General features: G+C 43.2%; 1 protein-coding gene across 1 annotated transcript in view; it reads right to left on the bottom strand.

Annotated features, from left to right (window-relative positions):
- Positions 1-4,170: 4,170 nt before the first annotated feature.
- LCMT1 (leucine carboxyl methyltransferase 1) overlaps positions 4,171-22,333 on the bottom strand; it is a 51,722-nt gene continuing 33,559 nt past the window's right edge. The window contains exons 8-11 of the mRNA XM_040440108.1: positions 21,903-22,004; positions 17,369-17,460; positions 5,093-5,190; positions 4,171-4,393 (exon numbers count right to left, since the gene is read on the bottom strand). Of these exons, the coding sequence (XP_040296042.1) occupies positions 4,371-4,393; positions 5,093-5,190; positions 17,369-17,460; positions 21,903-22,004 (315 nt within the window). The 3' untranslated portion in view covers positions 4,171-4,370. The remainder of the gene's footprint in view (positions 4,394-5,092; positions 5,191-17,368; positions 17,461-21,902; positions 22,005-22,333) is intronic.

The raw sequence follows: 22,333 nt of genomic DNA, 5'->3' as shown, positions 1-22,333 counted from the left end.
TAGGAGCAGTATTATAGTAGTTATATTCTTGTACATAGGAGGCGGTATTATAGTAGTTATATTCTTATACATAGGAGCAGTATTATAGTAGTTATATTCTTGTACATAGGAGCAGTATTATAGTAGTTATATTCTTGTACATAGGAGGCGGTATTATAGTAGTTATATTCTTATACATAGGAGCAGTATTATAGTAGTTATATTCTTGTACATAGGAGCAGTATTATAGTAGTTATATTCTTATACATAGGAGCAGTATTATAGTAGTTATATTCTTATACATAGGAGCAGTATTATAGTAGTTATATTCTTGTACATAGGAGGCGGTATTATAGTAGTTATATTCTTGTACATAGGAGGCGGTATTATAGTAGTTATATTCTTATACATAGGAGCAGTATTATAGTAGTTATATTCTTGTACATAGGAGCAGTATTATAGTAGTTATATTCTTGTACATAGGAGGCGGTATTATAGTAGTTATATTCTTATACATAGGAGCAGTATTATAGTAGTTATATTCTTGTACATAGGAGCAGTATTATAGTAGTTATATTCTTGTACATAGGAGCAGTATTATAGTAGTTATATTCTTATACATAGGAGCAGTATTATAGTAGTTATATTCTTGTACATAGGAGCCGGTATTATAGTAGTTATATACTTGTACATAGGAGGCGGTATTATAGTAGTTATATACTTGTACATAGGAGGCGGTATTATAGTAGTTATATACTTGTACATAGGAGGCGGTATTATAGTAGTTATATTCTTGTACATAGGAGGCAGTATTATAGTAGTTATATTCTTGTACATAGGAGCAGTATTATAGTAGTTATATTCTTGTACATAGGAGCAGTATTATAGTAGTTATATTCTTATACATAGGAGCAGTATTATAGTAGTTATATTCTTATACATAGGAGCAGTATTATAGTAGTTATATTCTTGTACATAGGAGCAGTATTATAGTAGTTATATTCTTATACATAGGAGCAGTATTATAGTAGTTATATTCTTATACATAGGAGCAGTATTATAGTAGTTATATTCTTGTACATAGGAGCAGTATTATAGTAGTTATATTCTTATACATAGGAGCAGTATTATAGTAGTTATATTCTTATACATAGGAGCAGTATTATAGTAGTTATATTCTTGTACATAGGAGGCGGTATTATAGTAGTTATATTCTTGTACATAGGAGGCGGTATTATAGTAGTTATATTCTTATACATAGGAGCAGTATTATAGTAGTTATATTCTTGTACATAGGAGCAGTATTATAGTAGTTATATTCTTGTACATAGGAGCAGTATTATAGTAGTTATATTCTTATACATAGGAGCAGTATTATAGTAGTTATATTCTTGTACATAGGAGCAGTATTATAGTAGTTATATACTTGTACATAGGAGGCGGTATTATAGTAGTTATATACTTGTACATAGGAGGCGGTATTATAGTAGTTATATACTTGTACATAGGAGGCGGTATTATAGTAGTTATATTCTTGTACATAGGAGCAGTATTATAGTAGTTATATTCTTGTACATAGGAGCAGTATTATAGTAGTTATATTCTTGTACATAGGAGGCAGTATTATAGTAGTTATATTCTTGCACATGGGATCAGTATTATAGTAGTTATATTCTTGTACATAGGAGCAGTATTATAGTAGTTATATTCTTGTGCATAGGGGCAGTATTATAGTAGTTATAGTCTTGTACATAGGGGGCAATATTATAGTAGTTATATTCTTGTACATAGGGGGGCAGTATTATAGTAGTTATGTTCTTGTACATAGGAGCAGTATTATAGTAGTTATATTCTTGTACATAGGAGCAGTATTACAGTAGTTATATTCTTGCACATAGGAGCAGTATTATAGTAGTTATATTCTTGTACATAGGGGGGCAGTATTATAGTAGTTATATTCTTGTACATAGGAGCAGTATTATAGTAGTTATATTCTTGTACATAGGAGCAGTATTATAGTAGTTATATTCTTGTACATAGGAGGCAGTATTATAGTAGTGATATTCTTGTACATAGGAGGCAGTATTATAGTAGTTATATTCTTGTACATAGGAGCAGTATTATAGTAGTTATATTCTTGTACATAGGAGGCAGTATTATCGTAGTTATATACTTGTACATAGGAGCAGTATTATAGTAGTTATATTCTTGTACATAGGAGCAGTATTATAGTAGTTATATACTTGTACATAGGAGGCAGTATTATAGTAGTTATATTCTTGTACATAGGAGGCAGTATTATAGTAGTTATATTCTTGTACATAGGAGCAGTATTATAGTAGTTATATTCTTGTACATAGGAGCAGTATTATAGTAGTTATATTCTTGTATATAGGAGCAGTATTATAGTAGTTATATTCTTGTACATAGGAGCAGTATTATAGTAGTTATATTCTTGTACATAGGAGGCAGTATTATAGTAGTTATATACTTGTACATAGGAGCAGTATTATAGTAGTTATATTCTTGTACATAGGGGCAGTATTATAGTTATTCTATTCTTGTACATAGGGGCAGTATTATAGTTATTCTATTCTTGTACATAGGGGGAGTCTTAAAACATTAAATGGTTATTAAACAGAACTTTTGTTTTCGACTTCTATATGAACATCTCATAGAGAGCACTGTTGTATGAAATGCATTTATAGAAAACCTGCATGTGATTGCTGCAGAACAGGACAGCGAGAGACCATCTATAAAACCTGTGTATACTCCCCTGGCTAATGAGGACTGTAGTTCCTAGAAAGCTTTGCCTGGCTTAACTACGGACATCACATGATCACGTGTGTGTATATACATAGTTAATTCTCATAAGTTGTGTTGAATCCGATTGCATAAATTAAGGTGTGTTAATTGTCTATAGAAAGCCATTTTGGGATAGATATTTAAGGTGTGCATCTCGGGGGGGGGGGGGGGGGTCACAGCTTTGGAGTAAAAACATTTGTTACTTAAGATCAATGCTGGATAAGGCAGACTACCATCTATCCCACTACTGACAAAAGGCATCCTAAAGATAACCGTTTATGGCCTCATGCAGACGACTGTTCCGTTTTTTGCGGTCCGCAAAACACGGAAGCCGCCCATGTGCCTTCCGCAATTTGCAGAAAGGAACAGGCGGCTCATTGTAGAAATGCCTATTCTTGTCCGCAAAATGGACAAGAATAGGACATATTATATTTTTTTTGCGGGGCCACGGAACGGAGCAACGGATGCATCTTTTGCGGCCCCATTTACGTGAATGCGTCCGCACCCGTGCCGAAAAAAAAAAAACTGCAGCTTGGATGCGGACCAGAACAACGGACGTGTGCATGAGGCCTATCTCTTCTGAGATGTCAGTTGTAGATAACACTCGCTTTGCCCATGAAATATCCTTCCTGGAGTAATATGTGGTGTCATTCCGCTGTTATTCCTCCTGCAAAAGGATGGATTAATAGAAGGCTGCATGTTACCCTTCCCCTTGACAATGGGTTATGTCTCCAAACCTGTACGCTGATCACATTCAGTTTTTAATGTATTGATATATTTTTAGGAGGAGTAATAGAGGAATGGCAGTACATAGAGCTCGAAGAGAAGATGATCCAGCAATATTATTACATAAGTAAAACATCTATTTACTAAATCAGACATATAAGGAGAAGTGACAGGCCCTGCTTAAAGTGGATAAGGCACCAGACATACCCTGCAATTATCCATATGTGAATTAAGCACTGGTGGAAGGGGAATAATAGAGGTTAGGTAAATAAAAGAGACTTTTTTTCTCTCCAGAAACAGCACCACCCTTGTCCATAGGCTGTGCACGGTACTGCAACAAAGCCACATTCAAGAGAATGTGGCCAAGCTGCAGTACCAGTGGCCAGCCATGAACGAGTGGGGCTGGAGAAAAATAAGCTTTTTTTGTGACTCGTCCAACCTCTTAGATGAAACAGTGTTTTTTAATTAGATGTTGGATCCGATAGGTGTGAAAATCATACTTCAGCAATTATAGGATAACAAACCTTGTACTATGCAACATTATTTCCTCATCATAAAAAGTCATCAAGACACATAAACAAGCAGTGAGTGAAGTTTGCACCGTGCAGACAATGTGTGTGTGGATGCTGCACAATAATTTAACTCTTAATGTACAAATCATCAAAGAGAGCAGTCGTTTATTTAAAAACGCCACAAACGTTAGTGCAATCAGTTCAGTCGAGTCGATGAAATCAGATTAGAGGGTCGGGTCTCCTCTGCTAAAAAAAAACAAAAAAAAAAAAACAAGAAGGTCTCCTCAGTGCAGGCGCAGCACCCAGGGGCCATCGCAGCAGCAGCAGCATCCGTGTCTCAGTGCGTGATCAAAAGGTGATTTCTGCAAGACCTGGGAAGGAGACGGAGAAAATTATCATCTGGCACCGGCAGCAATTCCTGAATACAGCAGCTGCATTACATACACCGCACCCAGAAATGGGTAAAACGTAAAGATTTCAGGTCTCTTTCGTTCTATTGCTCTATGTTAGTGGGCAGACTCTTCCTGGTGCAATGCCCACTTTCTGCAGCTCCCTTTCCCCTCTCACAGCATCTAGCATCACAGAAACAGAGAAAGAAAAAAAACGGCAGTTGCATTCCTCTTCTCCCTGTCTTAAAAGGGGTTTTCCAAGATTTTGATATTGATGGCCTACCCGCAGGATAGATCATCAGTATGTGACCATTGGGACTCCAACTCCCAACAACCCCACCGATCAGCTGCTTGAGGAGGCTATGGCGCTTCAGTGATTGCCTGGCCTCTTCGCAGCTTACCAAGCACAGCGCCATCCACTGGGTAGTGGCCGTGTTTGGTATTGCAGATCAGCCCCATTCACTTGGCAGCCATGGCATATACCCTATATGCTCCAGCCCTCTCCTACCCTACACTACATGGGGAGCCATGGATCGGTAACCCCTTTGAGCCCAACCTTTTACACAATCTTGTCACCCTTCAGATGCAATCAATATACATCTTATCAGCTGAATGGCGCACACATGCAGAATATAGAAAATCAATCAGAGAGACAATGGTGATACGAGGAGCCGGCCGCACCTAGGTTTAGAGAATCTCTGGTGGCCCAGCTGATGCAGTAATGGAGGAGAAGTTGTTCCAATAATTCCTTCTCGTCTAAGAATTCCAGTTTCTCGATCCTGTGGACAACGAAACACAGTTATATACTCTCACAGACATCGCCATTCCATTGCCTGCCATCCCCAACATCAGGGAGTTTCATGTGCGGCACCTTCCTCCCTTGATCGGGTTAACTTTTCTCAAGCCTTTTCATTGGGTGTTGTGCTTTTATTTTATTACATTTATTTTAGTTTATTGCATGTTGAGTGTTTATGACACGCGTGATAACGATCATCAAATGTGGACTTTGTTTGTTTTAGGTGTTCACTAAGCACATAAGTAGCGATGCATCAATAATACGTCCTCAATTAAGTAGTATAATCTCTGCCTGACAGAACGTTAAAATAAAAAATTAAGGATTTATCACATAGAAAAGTAGTATAAAAATGGGGCAACTCAGCCCTAGTATATATCTGAACAGACAGATAAGGTGTACCACGTGTATAGAGGGACAAAAATTATGCCTTACACAAAAGGTGCGTCCACTGAAAAAGAGGAGGCAGACTGTGCAATACTATCATCAGATAGACTAACTATGACGCAGCCAGTGAGTGAGTCTCGCTGTGTCTAAACAGCCCCTGAGGACTATGGCACATGCCTAGATGGATATTATTCAGATATAATATAACCCCTTGCAGATGCTCAGTCCAGATCACGATTTTGTGGCATTCATGGAGCTCAGCAACAATCCTGCTCATCAGAGGCAATGTCCATAGAAGGCACGCATGCACGTAGCAAAAAGCGACCCCAAGCACCCACAATACTGAACCCTGCCTCAAGCTAGCCAGCAGCCCTGCTCAGTTTAGCTTAGGCTAATCAGCAGCTCTAGTCACTTATGCTCAACGCGTTTCCACATTTCAAATCAGGAGCAACAATGGTAGTAGTGGCTATACACTTAGAGAGTCTGTCCGCCACTGATGATGGGGAGTGGGGCTAATATTATATAAGAGACGCCAAGCTCACACGCTGACACTCCCCCCTCACCGGCAGAGTAACAGATGATGCATTGACAGCCCGGGGGAAGAACGCAGTAGGGCTGAAACGATTACTCGAGTAATTCAACACAAAAAAAATCCTCAGCAAATTTTTTGCATCGAAAATTCGTTTGTGTCATGTGACCACGGAGTGGGAGTGAAGCGCTTGCTATTACTCCCGCTCCGTGGTCTCCCGCTGCGCTTGCAATACTTGGGGCCTCCGGACACTTCACAGCACGTCCATGGTCCCGCGCTGCACTGACCTCCTGACGTACGCATGTCGTGACCTGACGCGCTGTGTGATGTGAGGCGCAGAGCATCGCGGAACGATGGCGTGTCGGTGGCGCCCCTGCTGGAAAGGTAAGATGTTGAAACCGAGGGGGTGTGGGTGCGACTAAGGCCAGGCGCCTGGAGTGCAAAGCGTCATAGCAACCAATGACGTTGTGCAATCCGGGTGTCTGGAGGAGCATGGCAGCAGAGACTATGGCACAAGGAGGGAGAGCTGATGGCACTGGGAAAAGCTAATGGCACTGGGGGGGAACGGAGCTGATCGCACAGTGGGGAACGAAGGGTGTTGGGGACTGATGAGTTTTTATAAAGGAAAACAGTCTATTAATTCATTTTTTCTTATTAGATTACCCGATTAATCGTAATGAATAAAAATCTATAGAATACTCAATTACTAAAATAATCGTTCACTGCAGCCCTAGAACGCAGCAGCGTTGAGAGGTAAAGGAAGAACTCGACGGTGGCTAAACTTATCAATCTAGACGGACGTCAAGTTAGAATGACAGTGGAACATGATACCCCCGTTCATCAAACCCACAATGGGAATAGCAGGGCCGACGCAGTAAGATGGATTACTATGCATCGGCCACAAATAGCTTCAATACAAGTAGCATAGGCAAGAGAGATCGCAAATGAGAAATAGGCCAATACCTAAATAAACAAAAAGAAGGCAATTCACAGTCAGAATAAGAAGACACATAATCATATTATGGGGCTAACAAACACACAAGCTACCAAGCAAGGCAACTTCCCATCTGGATAAAGCAGGTGAATGAGATCGCCTCATTCAGTCCATTTGGGCTCACTGTGTTCATTTTAAATATCCAATGGGCTTCCTTGCGAAGTAGCGTTGTGTTGATGTCGCCAACTCAAATGGGCCTCTTCACCTTCTCCATGCCTTGGAATTTAAATCATTCCTATGTTACCATCGTGATAATCGCAAGATGTGGCGCGCAATTGGTGTATCTTTTTTGTTCCTAATATCTGAAAGATGCTCCCCGATTCTTCCTCTAAATTCGCGCTTACAAACCACACTGGCATGTAAGCAGGTAGATTACAGTTTATGAAAGATCTGATAAAGTACCTGTTATTTGTGACCAAACTAAGCAATGGCGTGCCTTTCGTGACATTATTGAAGGCTATACAAGAGCCACATGGGAAAGGGTCTGTCAGATTGTGTTTGAGCCACGTTTCTTGTTCTGGACGGTGGAACAGACTATGAACCAAGCGACGATACGTGACCATCGGTCGCTGTGGTATTAAGCTGCCTACGTCCGAGTCAGATTTCAGAATAGGCCAAGGAGTCTGCAAGATCTCCCGCACCTGTTTATGGGCCTTATGAAAAGTGCCTATGAGTCTACTGACACCACTCTCCTGTTTTGGGACCTTAGGGCATAGTAGTTGTTCACGGTTGGAGCTTAAGGAGTGGTGATACGCCTGTTTGATTACCTCCTGTGGGTAGCCACGTTTGATAAATCGTGTTCTCAAATCGCGAGCAGTTCCTTCGAGCTCTCAGGTACTGCCCTTTGGGGATACCTCTTTTGAGAGCAACCAGATGCCCACTCTGCCAAACGCAGGAGATTGTTAGTTGCTGTCTTTCTTCTGAATATATTGGTGATGACCTTACCCTCATTCCCAATAGTGATAGAAAGGTCCAAGAATGTGATCTGTCCATCATTAATGTCACATATGAAGAAAAGGCCCATTTGGTTGTCATTAAGAGTGGATACAAATTGCATAAACATATATCTTTGGTGCCACTCCACAGCAAGAACACATCATCGATGTAACTGATCCAGATGGGGGATCAGTGATGTATACTGCCCCATGAAATAGTTTAAAAAAACGACTTCTCTTTCCCACCAGCTCAGGTAGAGATTTGCTTACGTTGGTGAACAGGGACTGCCCATCCCAACTCCCCTTAGCTGGTGGAAAATCTGATGCTCAAAGAGAAAGAGGTTGTGCGTCAAAACAAAATCCAATAGTTCCATCATGAAGGCGGTGTGTGTCTTTTAAGATGATCCCCTCTTTGCTTGAGAAAAGCCTTAATGGCTAGGCACCCAGTGTGATGAGGTATTGAGCTGTATAGAGCCTCAACATCTAGCTAGCTATCCAGGTACATTCATCACACTGGATGCCCTCTAGTCTTTTCAGGACGTCCATCGTATCCCTGGCATAGGATGGCAGGCTTACCGCAAAAGGTCTCAACACCACGTCTATGTATGTGCTGATATTAGCCGTGAGGCCACCTATGCCGGATACTATTGGTCTACCTTTCATCGGTGGGCCCTCTTTATGTAACTTAAAAGGTTGCAACCACCGGAAATTCTGGAAGTCAAATTCGGTCTTATTAATAAGAAGGTCCTGAAGAGCTTTCTGGAGAAGCTTGGCTAATTGGCTCTTGAAGATAAGGGTGTGATCTGAGGATAGACGCCTATATGTGGCGTTATCATCCAATATCCTCAGACACATGTCGCGGTATTGATTGTGATCCATTATAACAATATTTCCACCCTTATCAGAGGGTTTAATCACAATAGATGTATCTTGTTCCAATTGCTTTAACGCAGTCCTTTCATCCCAACTCATATTGTCCGGGCCTAGGTGTCACCCATCAAGTTTGCGCAACTCCTCTGTAACCACTGAGACAAATATATCAATCGATGTGGTGTCACTGAGTGGGGGATATTTTTTAGAGGGTACCTTAAGCCCAGTAAAGGGGCCATCACCAATCTTTCTTTGCCCCCTCAGAGTAAAGGGTAAAAATGTCCTCCACTTTAGTTTGCGCGCAAATAAGTGTAGATCTTTGACCCAATTAACAAGGTCAAACTTCTGTAAGGAGACAAAGGATAAGCCTTTCTTAAGAACTTCCATTTCAGATTTAGATAAAAGGGCGATGGGAAAGATTGACAACATGTAAATCGTCAGTACCTGAAACTGGAGGAATATTCTCTATAAAAAAAAAATAAAAAAAATAAACTCCTTCTTCCACCCCTGCCAGGTCTACCTCTGTCTCCCAGCTAAGGGTCTCTGGGGACCACGGATTTGTGTACCTCTCCCCCTGGATGATGTTTTAGCTGTACTATTATTTTAACAGCGGCTGGTTTTAAAGGGAGCGAGTTGGGGTTGGACAGTACATCTCTGGAGCCCTTAGAAGTGCCCCTTATTCTCATCAGTTCAGCTCCTGCATTGACTGCAGGGTCTGTAAGGAAGTGTCCTACTTGCAATAACATCCCCCTTCCATGTAACATCTTTATATGGGAGGTACACTCACTGACAAAATTCCCGCACCAAGAAGGAGTTGTACCTTCTATGTGTAGATGTAATGAGGAGTTATGGAAGTGATTACAATATTAGAGCGAAAGGAGAAGTTTACTGGGGGAAACTGGACAATTCAAAAGGAGGCTCTAAGACCCGGTTGGGCCGTCTCTAGCCTGGATACAGGAGGGGATACGGCCTCCAGCCTGGATACAGGAGGGGATACGGCCTCCAGCCTGGATACAGGAGGGGATACGGCCTCCAGCCTGGATACAGGAGGGGATACGGCCTCCAGCCTGGATACAGGAGGGGATACGGCCTCCAGCCTGGATACAGGAGGGGATACGGCCTCCAGCCTGGATACAGGAGGGGATACGGCCTCCAGCCTGGATACAGGAGGGGATACGGCCTCCAGCCTGTAAAAGCTGGGCATGGTGGCATACAGGTTCCTGTGACACATTTTCCAACAGATGTTACAGCTGGGCCTGTAGATCCTGCGCACCTGTAGGTTGCTGAAGCTGGCGTCCCAGCTGGTCCCATACATGCTGGATTGGTGATAAATCTGGGGACCGGGCAACCAAGAAAGTGTAATCTGGAGGAGACATTCCTGGGAAACCCCTGCTGTGTGTGGATGAGCATTATCCTGCTGAAGAATACCAGTTGTCAGCCCGGCCATGAGAGGAACACATGTGGAGGCAGGACGTCCTGCACATATCGCTGAGCTGTTCGTGTCCCTCCTATCACTACTAGGGGTGACCGAGTGTTGTATGTGCTAACTCTCCAGATCATCACATCAGCAGTTGGGGCAGTTCCTTCTGATAAGTTGCTGGACATGGTCGGGCAGAGACAGGGGTGTGTAATGAAGGCCCCATCTGTGTCTAATTGGTGGACAACAAAACTATGGGAGCTGCTCGTGCTTGTCAGCAATCCTCTCTACTGGTGGTCTGTCTAGGCCAGTGGTGGGCAACCTTTTTTTTCAACTGAGCCAAATATCGCCAAAACCACGATTGAAATTTCTTTGGAGAGCCACATTTTTAAAACCTAAAATATTGCGTCAACAGTACCAGTGAGGACTATTAGGGCTCATGCACACGACCGTGTGCCCGCCGTTGCCATATTGCAGGTCTCATACGGCGGGTCCGCAATACACGGGCACTGGCCGTGTGCAGCCCGCATCAAGGACCCATTCACTTCAATGGGTCCAGGATCCGGAATATGAGTGCTACAGAGTGCTTCCGTGGAGCTTCTGGCTGTGCCTCCGCACCGCAAAAAAGTAGCGCATGCACTACTTTTTCGCGGTGCGGAGGCACAGCCAGAAGCACCACGGAAGCACACTGTAGCACTCATATCCCCGATCCTGGACCCATTGAAGTGAATGGGTCCATGATGCGGGCTGCACACGGCCAGTGCCCGTGTATTGCGGACCCGCCGTATGAGACCTGCAATATGGCAACGGCGGGCACACGGTCGTGTGCATGAGCCCTAATAGTCCTCACTGGTACACTGGCATCATGGACCCATTCACTTTAGCATGCGCTACTTTTTTGCGGTGCGGGCAGTCGGATGCGGATCGTGAACCCCATTCAAGTGAATGGGTCCGCGATCCTCATGCAGCTGCCCCATGGTCTGTGTCCGTGCATTGCGGACGGACCGCTATTTGCGGTCCAGAGCACAGGCACGGCGCCCTTACATTCGTGGGCATGAGCCCAGAGTGTGTTTTTACATACTTTTATATGTACTTTCTTTTATTTGGATCTTGATTATTATTTCATTTAATCTTTATAATTTTTTACTTTTATTAAACGCACTTATGGGGGATATCTGTGGATGACGCACTTATGGGGGATATCTGTGGATGACGCACTTATGGGGGATATCTGTGGATGACACACTTATGGGGGATATCTGTGGATGACACACTTATGGGGGATATCTGTGGATGACGCACATATGGGGGATATCTGTGGATGACGCACTTATGGGGGATATCTGTGGATGACGCACTTATGGGGGATATCTGTGGATGACGCACTTATGGGGGATATCTGTGGAGGGCGCACTTATGGGGGATATCTGTGGAGGGCGCACTTATGGGGGATATCTGTGGATGACGCACCTATGGGGGATATCTGTGGATGACGCACCTATGGGGGATATCTGTGGATGACACATATATAGCATAAGATGCTATATAAGTGCCCTCCACAGATATCCCCCATAAGTGCCCTCCACAGATATCCCCCATAAGTGCCCTCCAGTAAGTAAAGTAATGTATTAGTGGGGGGAAGGGAGGAGGCACATGAAATACATGAAGCCCACGGGGGCACTCGGGAAAGCGGCATTTGATATTTGCCATTCGGTGTTCTTGGAAAGGAGGGTGACCACTTTTTTGCGCGCAGTAATGGCGGACATATTGCTTAAGACTCATAGTCATTGGTTATTATTTTTAAACTTTTATTTTTGAAGAAAATTTTCCACAGCTCACAGAACATTTTCCACAGCTCACAGAACATTTTCCCTCAGAGCCTATGTTCATTTTTGAGGGCTATTTTCCCTCAGCACAGTTCAGTCATTAATCCCAATTCATCCCTGTTTACTAAAACTTCCCCCGACGTTAGTCTCCACACCTCCCCATTGACTGCGACCTTCATCTGTATTATAAAGTACTGTAGAGGGCCCGGCCAGAGGCTATTCAAAACTCACCGCACGTCCGCACAGTCACTGCCGCCTGCTGCTTCTGAGTGTCTGACTGGGAGGGATCCGGAGATGCACGGAAACCACGCCTCCGGGCGGCTCCTCCTCACTCTCCTCTGACACACGTGAGCTGCCTACTGCGCTGCGCCGTGCGCACTGCCCCCGGCACTGTTAGATCACATTTTGAATAGGAGGCGGTGGGGGGGCCGGGGGCCCCCCTGGCTCAGGGGCCCGGTCGCAATTGCGACCGCTGCGACCCCTGTAGCTACGCCACTGCATCTCACCCTCCGTCATGCGCCTCCTGCCCCGCCTGCCTGCTTCATTCATAAAGTGGAAGGAGCAGACAGACGGGGCAGGAGGCGCATGACGGACATTTTGCAAGCTTGAGCGGCGCGATATGGCTGCGCGGCCGCCCACCCGCCAGCCCGCACGAAAGAGCCGCATTCAAGGATAAAAAGAGCCGCATGTGGCTCGCGAGCCGCGGCTTGCCGACCACTGGTCTAGGCCATCCATAGTTTGTTCACCATGTTTGCATGCTTTCATGTAACCACTGCTCCCTACACCTCCTACCAGCTAGGTCAGAACGGTCTAGATGGTGGCAATTCATTGAAAGGACCATCCTCGATTCACCACCTCTCAAAGTCTGTCAACTAGAAAAATATCTTTGTGTGTGTCGTACAGGAATGTCTACAATCTCTCGCCTAGAGGTACACTGCCCAAAAGTCGCTTCTGAGGGCCTTTCTATAGGGCAGCGGGGGAAGCACTTTTATACCCAGTGTCTAATCAACCACACCTGTAATCATTTACATATCTGCTTGAGACATAACTGCAGGCTGGGTTTTGCAGCATCCGACATTTCTATCTGCGTGCAGAGTGTTTTGATTAGTTTTAGTTTTAGGGTGTGTGTGTTTTTATCTGCAAAGACTGATCATAGGAGCACTGGTTCCTGATATTTGCCCTGTGTAAAGTTTCTGACAACCACCCGACAAATGCAAACACTCGTTCTTCAGAGGATTGGATCTTTCATCATTTGTGGGAAGACATTGCCCTGTACAAACACGGATGTGCTGCCACAAACAACGAATGTGGGTGGGGACCACAACTGCCGTAGGGACTGTTTGTCCCCATACAGGGGTGGATGACTGCTGCATGTAAATGCAACGAACACCTCGGCGAAAACGATAATTCCCTGTGCATTAGCCCATGTATTGTTTTGTATGCAGCACTTCTGCAAACCTATGTGTCTTCATGATTACAGACTGCACACAAACCCTGCGTCGTCCGATCCTGCAATCATGTTTTAAGCAGAGGAACAGAACACGTGCCTGCAGGATCAGACTGCACATAGTCTGAAACCATGGAAAAGCACGGGGCTGCATAGGAGGGGTAGACACAAAAGGGTAGGAAATTTTAAATCAAGACTATTTGAAATGATACTTTATTTCAGATGCACTTAAACAATGTAAAATAAAAGGTGCAAAAGGTATACATACCCTTTAAGGGAAGCGTAGCTTTTATTGACAGTGGGTTCATAAGATAATAACTGGTCAAACTTGAGAAATGTGAAAACAGTGATAATTTAGTCTTGAAGAAGTTCCTGAGAGACTGAGGGGTGGATGGGGTAGTAGCCAACTCTACGGTCTATGAACCCAGCACAAACCCCACTTACCCTCCCCCTTCTAAGTTGTGCCCTTTAAGACACCAAGGGGGTCATTTATTAAGACCGGCGTTTTAGACGGTAAGCTGGCGGTGGATCCGGCCTCTACATAACTTCGACACATCCACAGTTGCTCTAAATCTACGCCAGCTTCCTTGCTGGCTTAAATTTAGACCATTTTCAAAGCCTTCCCCGGTCCACGCCACATTCTCTTTTTTTTTAGACCTGCCGTGAGCGGGGAAAAGTTGCAATGTGCACCAGAAATACGCCAAAAATAGGCGAGTTTCTGTTAGTAAAGACAACCCAAATTTTTAACGGGTTGCCTGGTAGATTATAAAAATTATGCTAACAGCAGGAGAACACGTAAACATTGTAAAAAATATATATATTTTTTTTTAAAAAGCCACCACACGACTGTTAAATCCCCTGTCGCTCCAGCGCCATCGCCCTGATGCTCCCTGCTGGGTTTTTATTCACCTTTCCGAGGATGTGCAATGCGTCCATGTGACCGCTGCAGCCAATCACTGGTGATACCTGTATCTACGACAGTGGCTACAGCAGTAACATGGATGCACAGAGTGACAGAGACCACCAAAGCATCAGGGGAATTAGCAGGTGAGTGTCATTTTTCCATGTGAATTTCTTAAACTCCAGACAACCCCCTTTCACCATTTACAAAGTACTGAGCATCAAAGCAGTAAGGGTACATTCACATGTTCAGGATTCATGTGCGGAGAATCTGCACGTGTTCGCAGGCAAATCCGTGCGGTCAATCCGCATCAATTGGTGCGGATTTTTTGCATGCAGTTTATACCAAGTGAATGGAGAAAATCCGGTCAGGAAAAATAAAATAAAATTGACATGCTGCGGATTTTAAAATCCGCACCGCAGGTCAGAATCCGCACGGAAAAAAATCTGCATCGTGTGCATTGAGAATTTCAAATTCTCATAGAATACAAGGTACATGACCTACGGTGCGGATTTTCCACACGCAATCCTGATCATGTGCATTCCGCCTGAGGGTGGCTGCCCGCGGTGCAGATTTATGTGCAGAAAACCACATGAAAGCTGAACAAAAATCCACACTATTAATTGCGTTTTTGGGGCAGTTTTTAATGCAGTTTTTGTGCAGATTTGAGGTGGATTTTCTGCAGATCACCCCCTTTCATTTGTGAATTCTGCTGCACATTTCAAAATCTGCACAGCAGGTCAATCTCCGCACCAAAGCCTACATGAGGTTTCTCTAATCTCATACACTGCTGGTACTGCTCCATACAGTAGCCCGGTTATGTCCAGTGCAGTGTTAACTACTGGCACAGTAGCCTATCAGCTGCTGACTAAACAAACTGACAGCAAACAGAGATCTTGCAAATGATAAGAAATAGAAACACAAAGGCCCTGATTTATCAAGACTGACGTGTGCTACCGTGGTCCTGATACAGCCTGCGATACCAGAGGAGGCAGGTAATTTTTTATGAAGTGCAGGCTTTGTCATAAAATATTTGCCTCTAGCAGTCCGTGCGTGAAACTGAAATCTACTCCTGCCGGTAGCTGGCGCAGAGTTCAGTCATTATTGATGCCAGTATGGCCGAGTTCACACGTCAGTTATTTGGTCAGTTATTTCCATCAGTTATTTTAAGCCAAAACCAGTAGTCACGCCTTCTCAGAGATCAAGTGTAAGGGCTCATACACACAACCATATCTGCAAAAAATACGGATGACGTCCGTGTGCATTCCATATTTTGCGGTACGGAACAGCTGGCCCCTAACAGAACAGTCCTATCCTTGTCTGAAATGCGGACAATAATAGGACATGTTCTATTTTTTGGCGGAACGGAAATAGGGACATACGGAAACGGAATGCACACGGAGTAACTTCTGTTTTTTTTTTTTTTTGGCGGACCCGTTGAAGTGAATGGTTTTGCATATGGTCCACAAAAAAAAATAAATGGAACGGACACAAGGCCTAATGGAAAGATCTGCACCTGTTCTGTGTTTTTGACCTGCATCTGGTTTTGGCTCCCAATAACTGATGGACATAACTGACCAAATAACCGAAGTGTGAACTGGGCCTATCCGCCAATGGTCCTGCCCACACTCCACCCTCATCATGCCCCCTTTTTAGGAAATGGTGAGGGTTGTGTAAAAATGCCAGCTGCACAAAAAAAAAAAAAAAAAGTTGCACTGGCATTTAAGAAGTTGCAAGACCGGGGTACTGCAACTTTTTTTTTTTTACGCCAAATAAGAGGCATAGGAGAAAGATCAATTTCTCCCAAAAGTTATTAGAAAAGCTGGAAATCCAATGTAAAAGGAAAGAATGTGTCAGCAGAAAATGATACATTACCTAAATCCCATTTTTACGTTGAACATATATATTTAGAATATTTTATCATAAAAAAAAATAAAAAATATTATATATATTTTTTTATAATATTATATATATCTCCTAAAAGCCTGCAGTTTTCTCACTGGCCACTAAGCCTCTGGGGGTGTTTGGGGTCATTTATCAAACTGGTGTAAAACAGAACTGTGGACGATGGTATTGGCATGCTCGGTGACCTGTGCAGGGGTCACTGTGCAGGTAGGGGGAGTAGATACGCTGTAACCATCACCTCTAGTCAATGATGGATTGTGCGTTATCTACACAGAGGTGTTGCTTGCCATTGTAATCTTGTCTGTGATGACAATAGGATGGCTGTAGAGAAGTGATCTCTACAGAACACAAAGGGGGTCATTTATCAAATAGATCTGGCTTAGTTACCCATAGCAACCAATCACATTCCACCTTTCATTTTGGAAAGCTCCTTTGGAAAATGAAAGGAGGTATCTGGTTGCTATGGGCAACTATGACAGATCGATTTGATAAATGACCCCCTTTGTGTTCTGTAGAGATCACTTCTCTACAGCCATCCTATTGTCATCACAGACAAGATTACAATGGCAAGCAACACCTCTGTGTAGATAACACACAATCCATCTTTGACTAGAGGTGATGGTTACAGCGTATCTACTCCCCCTACCTGCACAGTGACCCCTGCACAGAACATGCCAATACCACTCTTCCATAGAAGTCAATCAATACCTCAGGTTTATTGTGTCTATGGCCGATGTAGCTGCTATAAAGCAGATCCCTAAATGCTGTTAATGATAGCTCAGGCAAGTTGGCCGCCCTCATAATCTTGCACGGAAAAAAAAACAACAACTCTGCAACCATAAAATAATAACGGATTCGAAAAAAAGAATCTGCTTTATTATGTGGCTTTAATTGGCGACATATTCCCTTTAATGAGTATCTGCAGCAAGAATCACAATGTCCACGTTACTCACCGCACAACATCAGCTCGGGGAAGATTATCGTACACTTTAATCATGTCCCAGGCATCGGCCGCCTCCCAGCCATTAGATAGTAATCTCTCCGTCTGCAAAGAAAAGCCCCAGAAACTCCGTAAGTTAACCCCGGCTTTGCTGGGATCTGTACTGATCAAAATACACAGGTTTATAAAAATGGGCTTGTATTAAAAGGGGTATTCCGGCTGTCAAAAGTTTATCCCCCATCTTGTGGATAGGGGATAACTATGAGAGAACGGGGGGCCCTGGAGCGCCCTGAGGCTCCATTCATTTCTATGAGAATTCTGGAGATCGTGAGCGCTGTACTCGGCCATCTCTGGAACTCTGCCAGAAATTAATGGAGGGGCCAGGTGCATACGCGACTGGCCGCTCCGTTCATTTCAGGGGGGCTGCAGGGGGTACGGGGCCCCCCATTCTTGTGATCGGTGGGTATCCCGGCAGTACAGGGCCCCACATTCTTGTGATCGGTGGGGGTCCCACCACTGGGATACCCACCGATCTAATAGTTATCCCCTATCCTGTGGATAGGGGGTAACTGCTAACAACCAGAATGCCCCTTTAAAGGGATTTCTGGGGACAGGATAGGTCATTAATATCTGATCAGTGGAGGGTCTGACTCCCGGATCCCCTGCCGATCAGACGTTTCCAGGGACCATGGTGCTAAGGAGAGCACTGCAGCCTCCTCCTCAGATAACACGTCCATTGCTCCCATTTAAAGTGAATGGGACTGAGCTGCAATACCAAGCTCAGCCACTATACAACGTAGAAGAGACCCCTTTAAACGTCTGACCTATGACCTATCCTAAAACAATTCGGACAAACCCTTTAAGAGCCTGCAGGCACTCAGGATTCCCCACAGGTGCAAGTGATGGCTATGTAAGAATGTAAAATAGCAGGGACAAATCCATCTGGTGTGTCCGGAGATAAGCGTCACGAGAAAGACACGTGTGGGTTCAGCGTCAGTCTCCACCTTCCCCCATAAAGAAAGGAGATTTGTCTTATTATAGAGGTCACAATTATATGAGGTGATAGCCTTATATCTGCACTTCATTCCTAGCGGTTTTCTGATATCTTATCAAACGTAAACACAAATGACATAATGAAAGGTTATCCGGCAGCTGATCGACCCACACCGAGTGCGCAGAAGAATAAACCCATTATAGAGGTGACTAATGAAAACTCATCTAATCCTGTATCCGACATCAGCAACCAGAAATCCTACCGCTCCACACCATTATTCTCAGTATAACATTCCTGTACATGGGAGCAGTATTATAGTAGTTATATTCTTGTACATAGGAGCAGTATTATAGTAGTTATATTCCTGTACATAGGAGCAGTATTATAGTAGTTATATTCTTGTACATAGGAGCAGTATTATAGTAGTTATATTCCTGTACATAGGAGCAGTATTATAGTAGTTATATTCTTGTACATAGGAGCAGTATTATAGTAGTTATATTCTTGTACATAGGAGCAGTATTATAGTAGTTATATTCTTGTACATAGGAGCAGTATTATAGTAGTTATATTCTTGTACATGGGAGCAGTATTATAGTAGTTATATTCTTGTACATGGGAGCAGTATTATAGTAGTTATATTCTTGTACATAGGAGCAGTATTATAGTAGTTATATTCCTGTACATAGGAGCAGTATTATAGTAGTTATATTCTTGTACATAGGAGCAGTATTATAGTAGTTATATTCTTGTACATAGGAGCAGTATTATAGTAGTTATATTCTTGTACATAGGAGCAGTATTATAGTAGTTATAGTCTTGTACATAGGAGCAGTATTATAGTAGTTATATTCTTGTACATAGGAGGCAGTATTATAGTAGTTATATTCTTGTACATAGGAGCAGTATTATAGTAGTTATATTCTTGTACATAGGAGCAGTATTACAGTAGTTATATTCTTGTACATAGGAGCAGTATTATAGTAGTTATATTCTTGTACATAGGAGCAGTATTATAGTAGTTATATTCTTGTACATAGGAGGCAGTATTATAGTAGTTATATTCTTGTACATAGGAGCAGTATTATAGTAGTTATATTCTTGTACATAGGAGCAGTATTATAGTAGTTATATTCTTGTACATAGGAGCAGTATTATAGTAGTTATATTCTTGTACATAGGAGGCAGTATTATAGTAGTTATATTCTTGTACATAGGAGGCAGTATTATAGTAGTTATATTCTTGTACATAGGAGCAGTATTATAGTAGTTATATTCTTGTACATAGGAGCAGTATTATAGTAGTTATATTCTTGTACATAGGAGGTAGTATTATAGTAGTTATATTCTTGTACATAGGAGGTAGTATTATAGTAGTTATATTCTTGTACATAGGAGCAGTATTATAGTAGTTATATTCTTGTACATAGGAGCAGTATTATAGTAGTTATATTCCTGTACATAGGAGCAGTATTATAGTAGTTATATTCCTGTACATAGGAGCAGTATTATAGTAGTTATATTCCTGTACATAGGAGCAGTATTATAGCAGTTATATTCTTGTACATAGGAGGCAGTATTATAGTAGTTATATTCTTGTACATAGATGGCAGTATTAGGGTCCATTCACACGTCCGTTTTTTCTTTCCTGATCTGTTCCGTTTTTTCAGGAACAGATCAGGACCAGATCTGGACCCATTCATTTTCAATGGGTCCTGGAAAAAAATCGGACAGCACAATGTGTGCTGTCCGTTTCCGTTGTTCCGTTCCGCATGTCCGAAAAAATATAAAACATATCCTATTCTTTTCCGCAAAAATCGGATCCTGGACCAATACAAAGTCAATGGATCCGCAAAAAACGGAAGACATTCGTATGTCATTACGTATGTCATCCGTTTTATGCGGATTCCGTTCCTGGAAATTAGGCTTCCTCCCCAGTATTATGTGACCAGTGCAGCCCCCCTCCCTCTATATTCATTGGTGGCCAGTGCGGCAGTGCGGATTCCCAGTAAAGTTTTCTACAGATCTGATTTTTCACTTCGTGAAAAACTCAGATCCGACAGTATATTCTAACACAGAGGCGTTCCCATGGTGATGGGGACGCTTCTAGTTAGAATATACTGAGAACGATGTACATGACTGCCCCCTGCTGCCTGGCAACACCCGATCTCTTACAGGGGGCTGTGATCTGCACAATTAACCCCTCAGGTGCTGCGCCTGAGGGGTTAATTGTGCATATCATAGCCCCCTATAAGAGATCAGGTCTGTGCTAAAAGCAATGCGCCGCACAGACCTTTCACTTACAAGTAGGAGGAGCTCCCGGCCGGACACACATCGCAGCTCGCAGTCGCAGGTAAGTATAATGCTTGTATTTATTGCTAAGTAACCATGGCAGCCAAGACTGCAATAGCGTCTTGGCTGCCATGGTAACCGATCGGAGCCCCAGCGATTTAAACTGGGACTCCGATCGGTACTCTCCGCTGCCACCAATGATGGGGGGGGGGGGGGGGGAGAAGAGGTGAGACCGCACTGGGCACATTTATTAATACTGGGAATCCGCACTGCCACCAATGATGGGGGGAGAGGTGAGACCGCACTGGGCACATTTATTAATACTGGGAATCCGCACTGCCACCAATGATGGGGGGGGGGGGGGGGGAAGAGAGGTGAGACCGCACTAGTCACATTTAATACAGGGGAGGGAGGAGCACCTGATCTCTCACAGGGGGCTATGATTCGCACAATAATTGTGCGGATCACAGCCCCCTGTAAGAGATCGGGTGCTGCCAGGCAGCAGGGGGCAGTCATGTACACCGTTCTCAGTATATTCTAACTAGAAGCGTCCCCATCACCATGGGAACGCCTCTGTGTTAGAATATACTGTCGGATTTGAGTTTTCACATGTTTCCGTTTTTTGCGGATCCGCAAAAAACGGATGACATACGGAAACATTTTCAGGAACAACGGATCCGCAAAAAACGGACCGAAAATCGGGATGTAGAAAAATACGGACGTGTGAATGTAGCCTTATAGTAGTTATATTCTTGCACATAGGAGGCAGTATTATAGTAGTTATATTCTTGTACATAGGAGCAGTATTATAGTAGTTATATTCTTGTACATAGGAGGCAGTATTATAGTAGTTATATTCTTGTACATAGGAGCAGTATTATAGTAGTTATATTCTTGTACATAGGAGCAGTATTATAGTAGTCATATTCCTGTACATAGGAGCAGTATTATAGTAGTTATATTCTTGTACATAGGAGCAGTATTATAGTAGCTATATCATTTCACATAGGAGCAGTATTATAGTAGCTATATCATTTCACATAGGAGCAGTATTATAGTAGCATTGCACATAGGAGCAGTGAAAGAAAGAAAGAAGGAATGTTATACCGCATAGTAAAGAGGATCTGAAGAAAGGAAGAGCTACCAGAGATCAATACAGCTCAATTCCCCAAGACCCATTTAGTGCTGTACAATAGATAGGAAACACATTAGTGGTGTAGTATGTGATAAGACCTCAAACTGTATAATTTACATTCCTGACCTGCGACTGGAGCGATCGGCAGGCCTCTACTCCGGCTAGGTTACACTGCCTCCTCTGCAGGTTCTCCACCATGATTTGTCCAAAGCGATCTGCCATGTTCACCTGTGAAAATCAGAATAGGTGAGGCACACGTCCTTATTACCTTCCTCTAAAGTTAACAAATAAACAGAGAACTTAGTTTCATGTGGTCTATAAAGTCAGGCCTGGCCCAGCTGGTAACATGATGTTCTTCAGTCATTTTATTGTAATGTTTCCTCGTTTACAGGGGACATTGTGGTCCAGTCATCAGCTCTGTACTGGTTTAGATTTAAGAAGTTAAAGTAAACTTTACTGACATGTTTGTCTACGAACACTGAAGAAGCATTGCCACCAAGAGGAAGGTCCCATCAGGACAGCACTTTCCATATGTCTTATTACGGCATAAAGATGTT

This window comes from Bufo bufo, chromosome 7, assembly GCF_905171765.1.
Source record: "Bufo bufo chromosome 7, aBufBuf1.1, whole genome shotgun sequence".
Lineage (NCBI taxonomy): Eukaryota > Metazoa > Chordata > Amphibia > Anura > Bufonidae > Bufo > Bufo bufo.
Note: the sequence above shows the minus strand (reverse complement) of the source record. Positions and strands in the feature narration are given on the sequence as shown.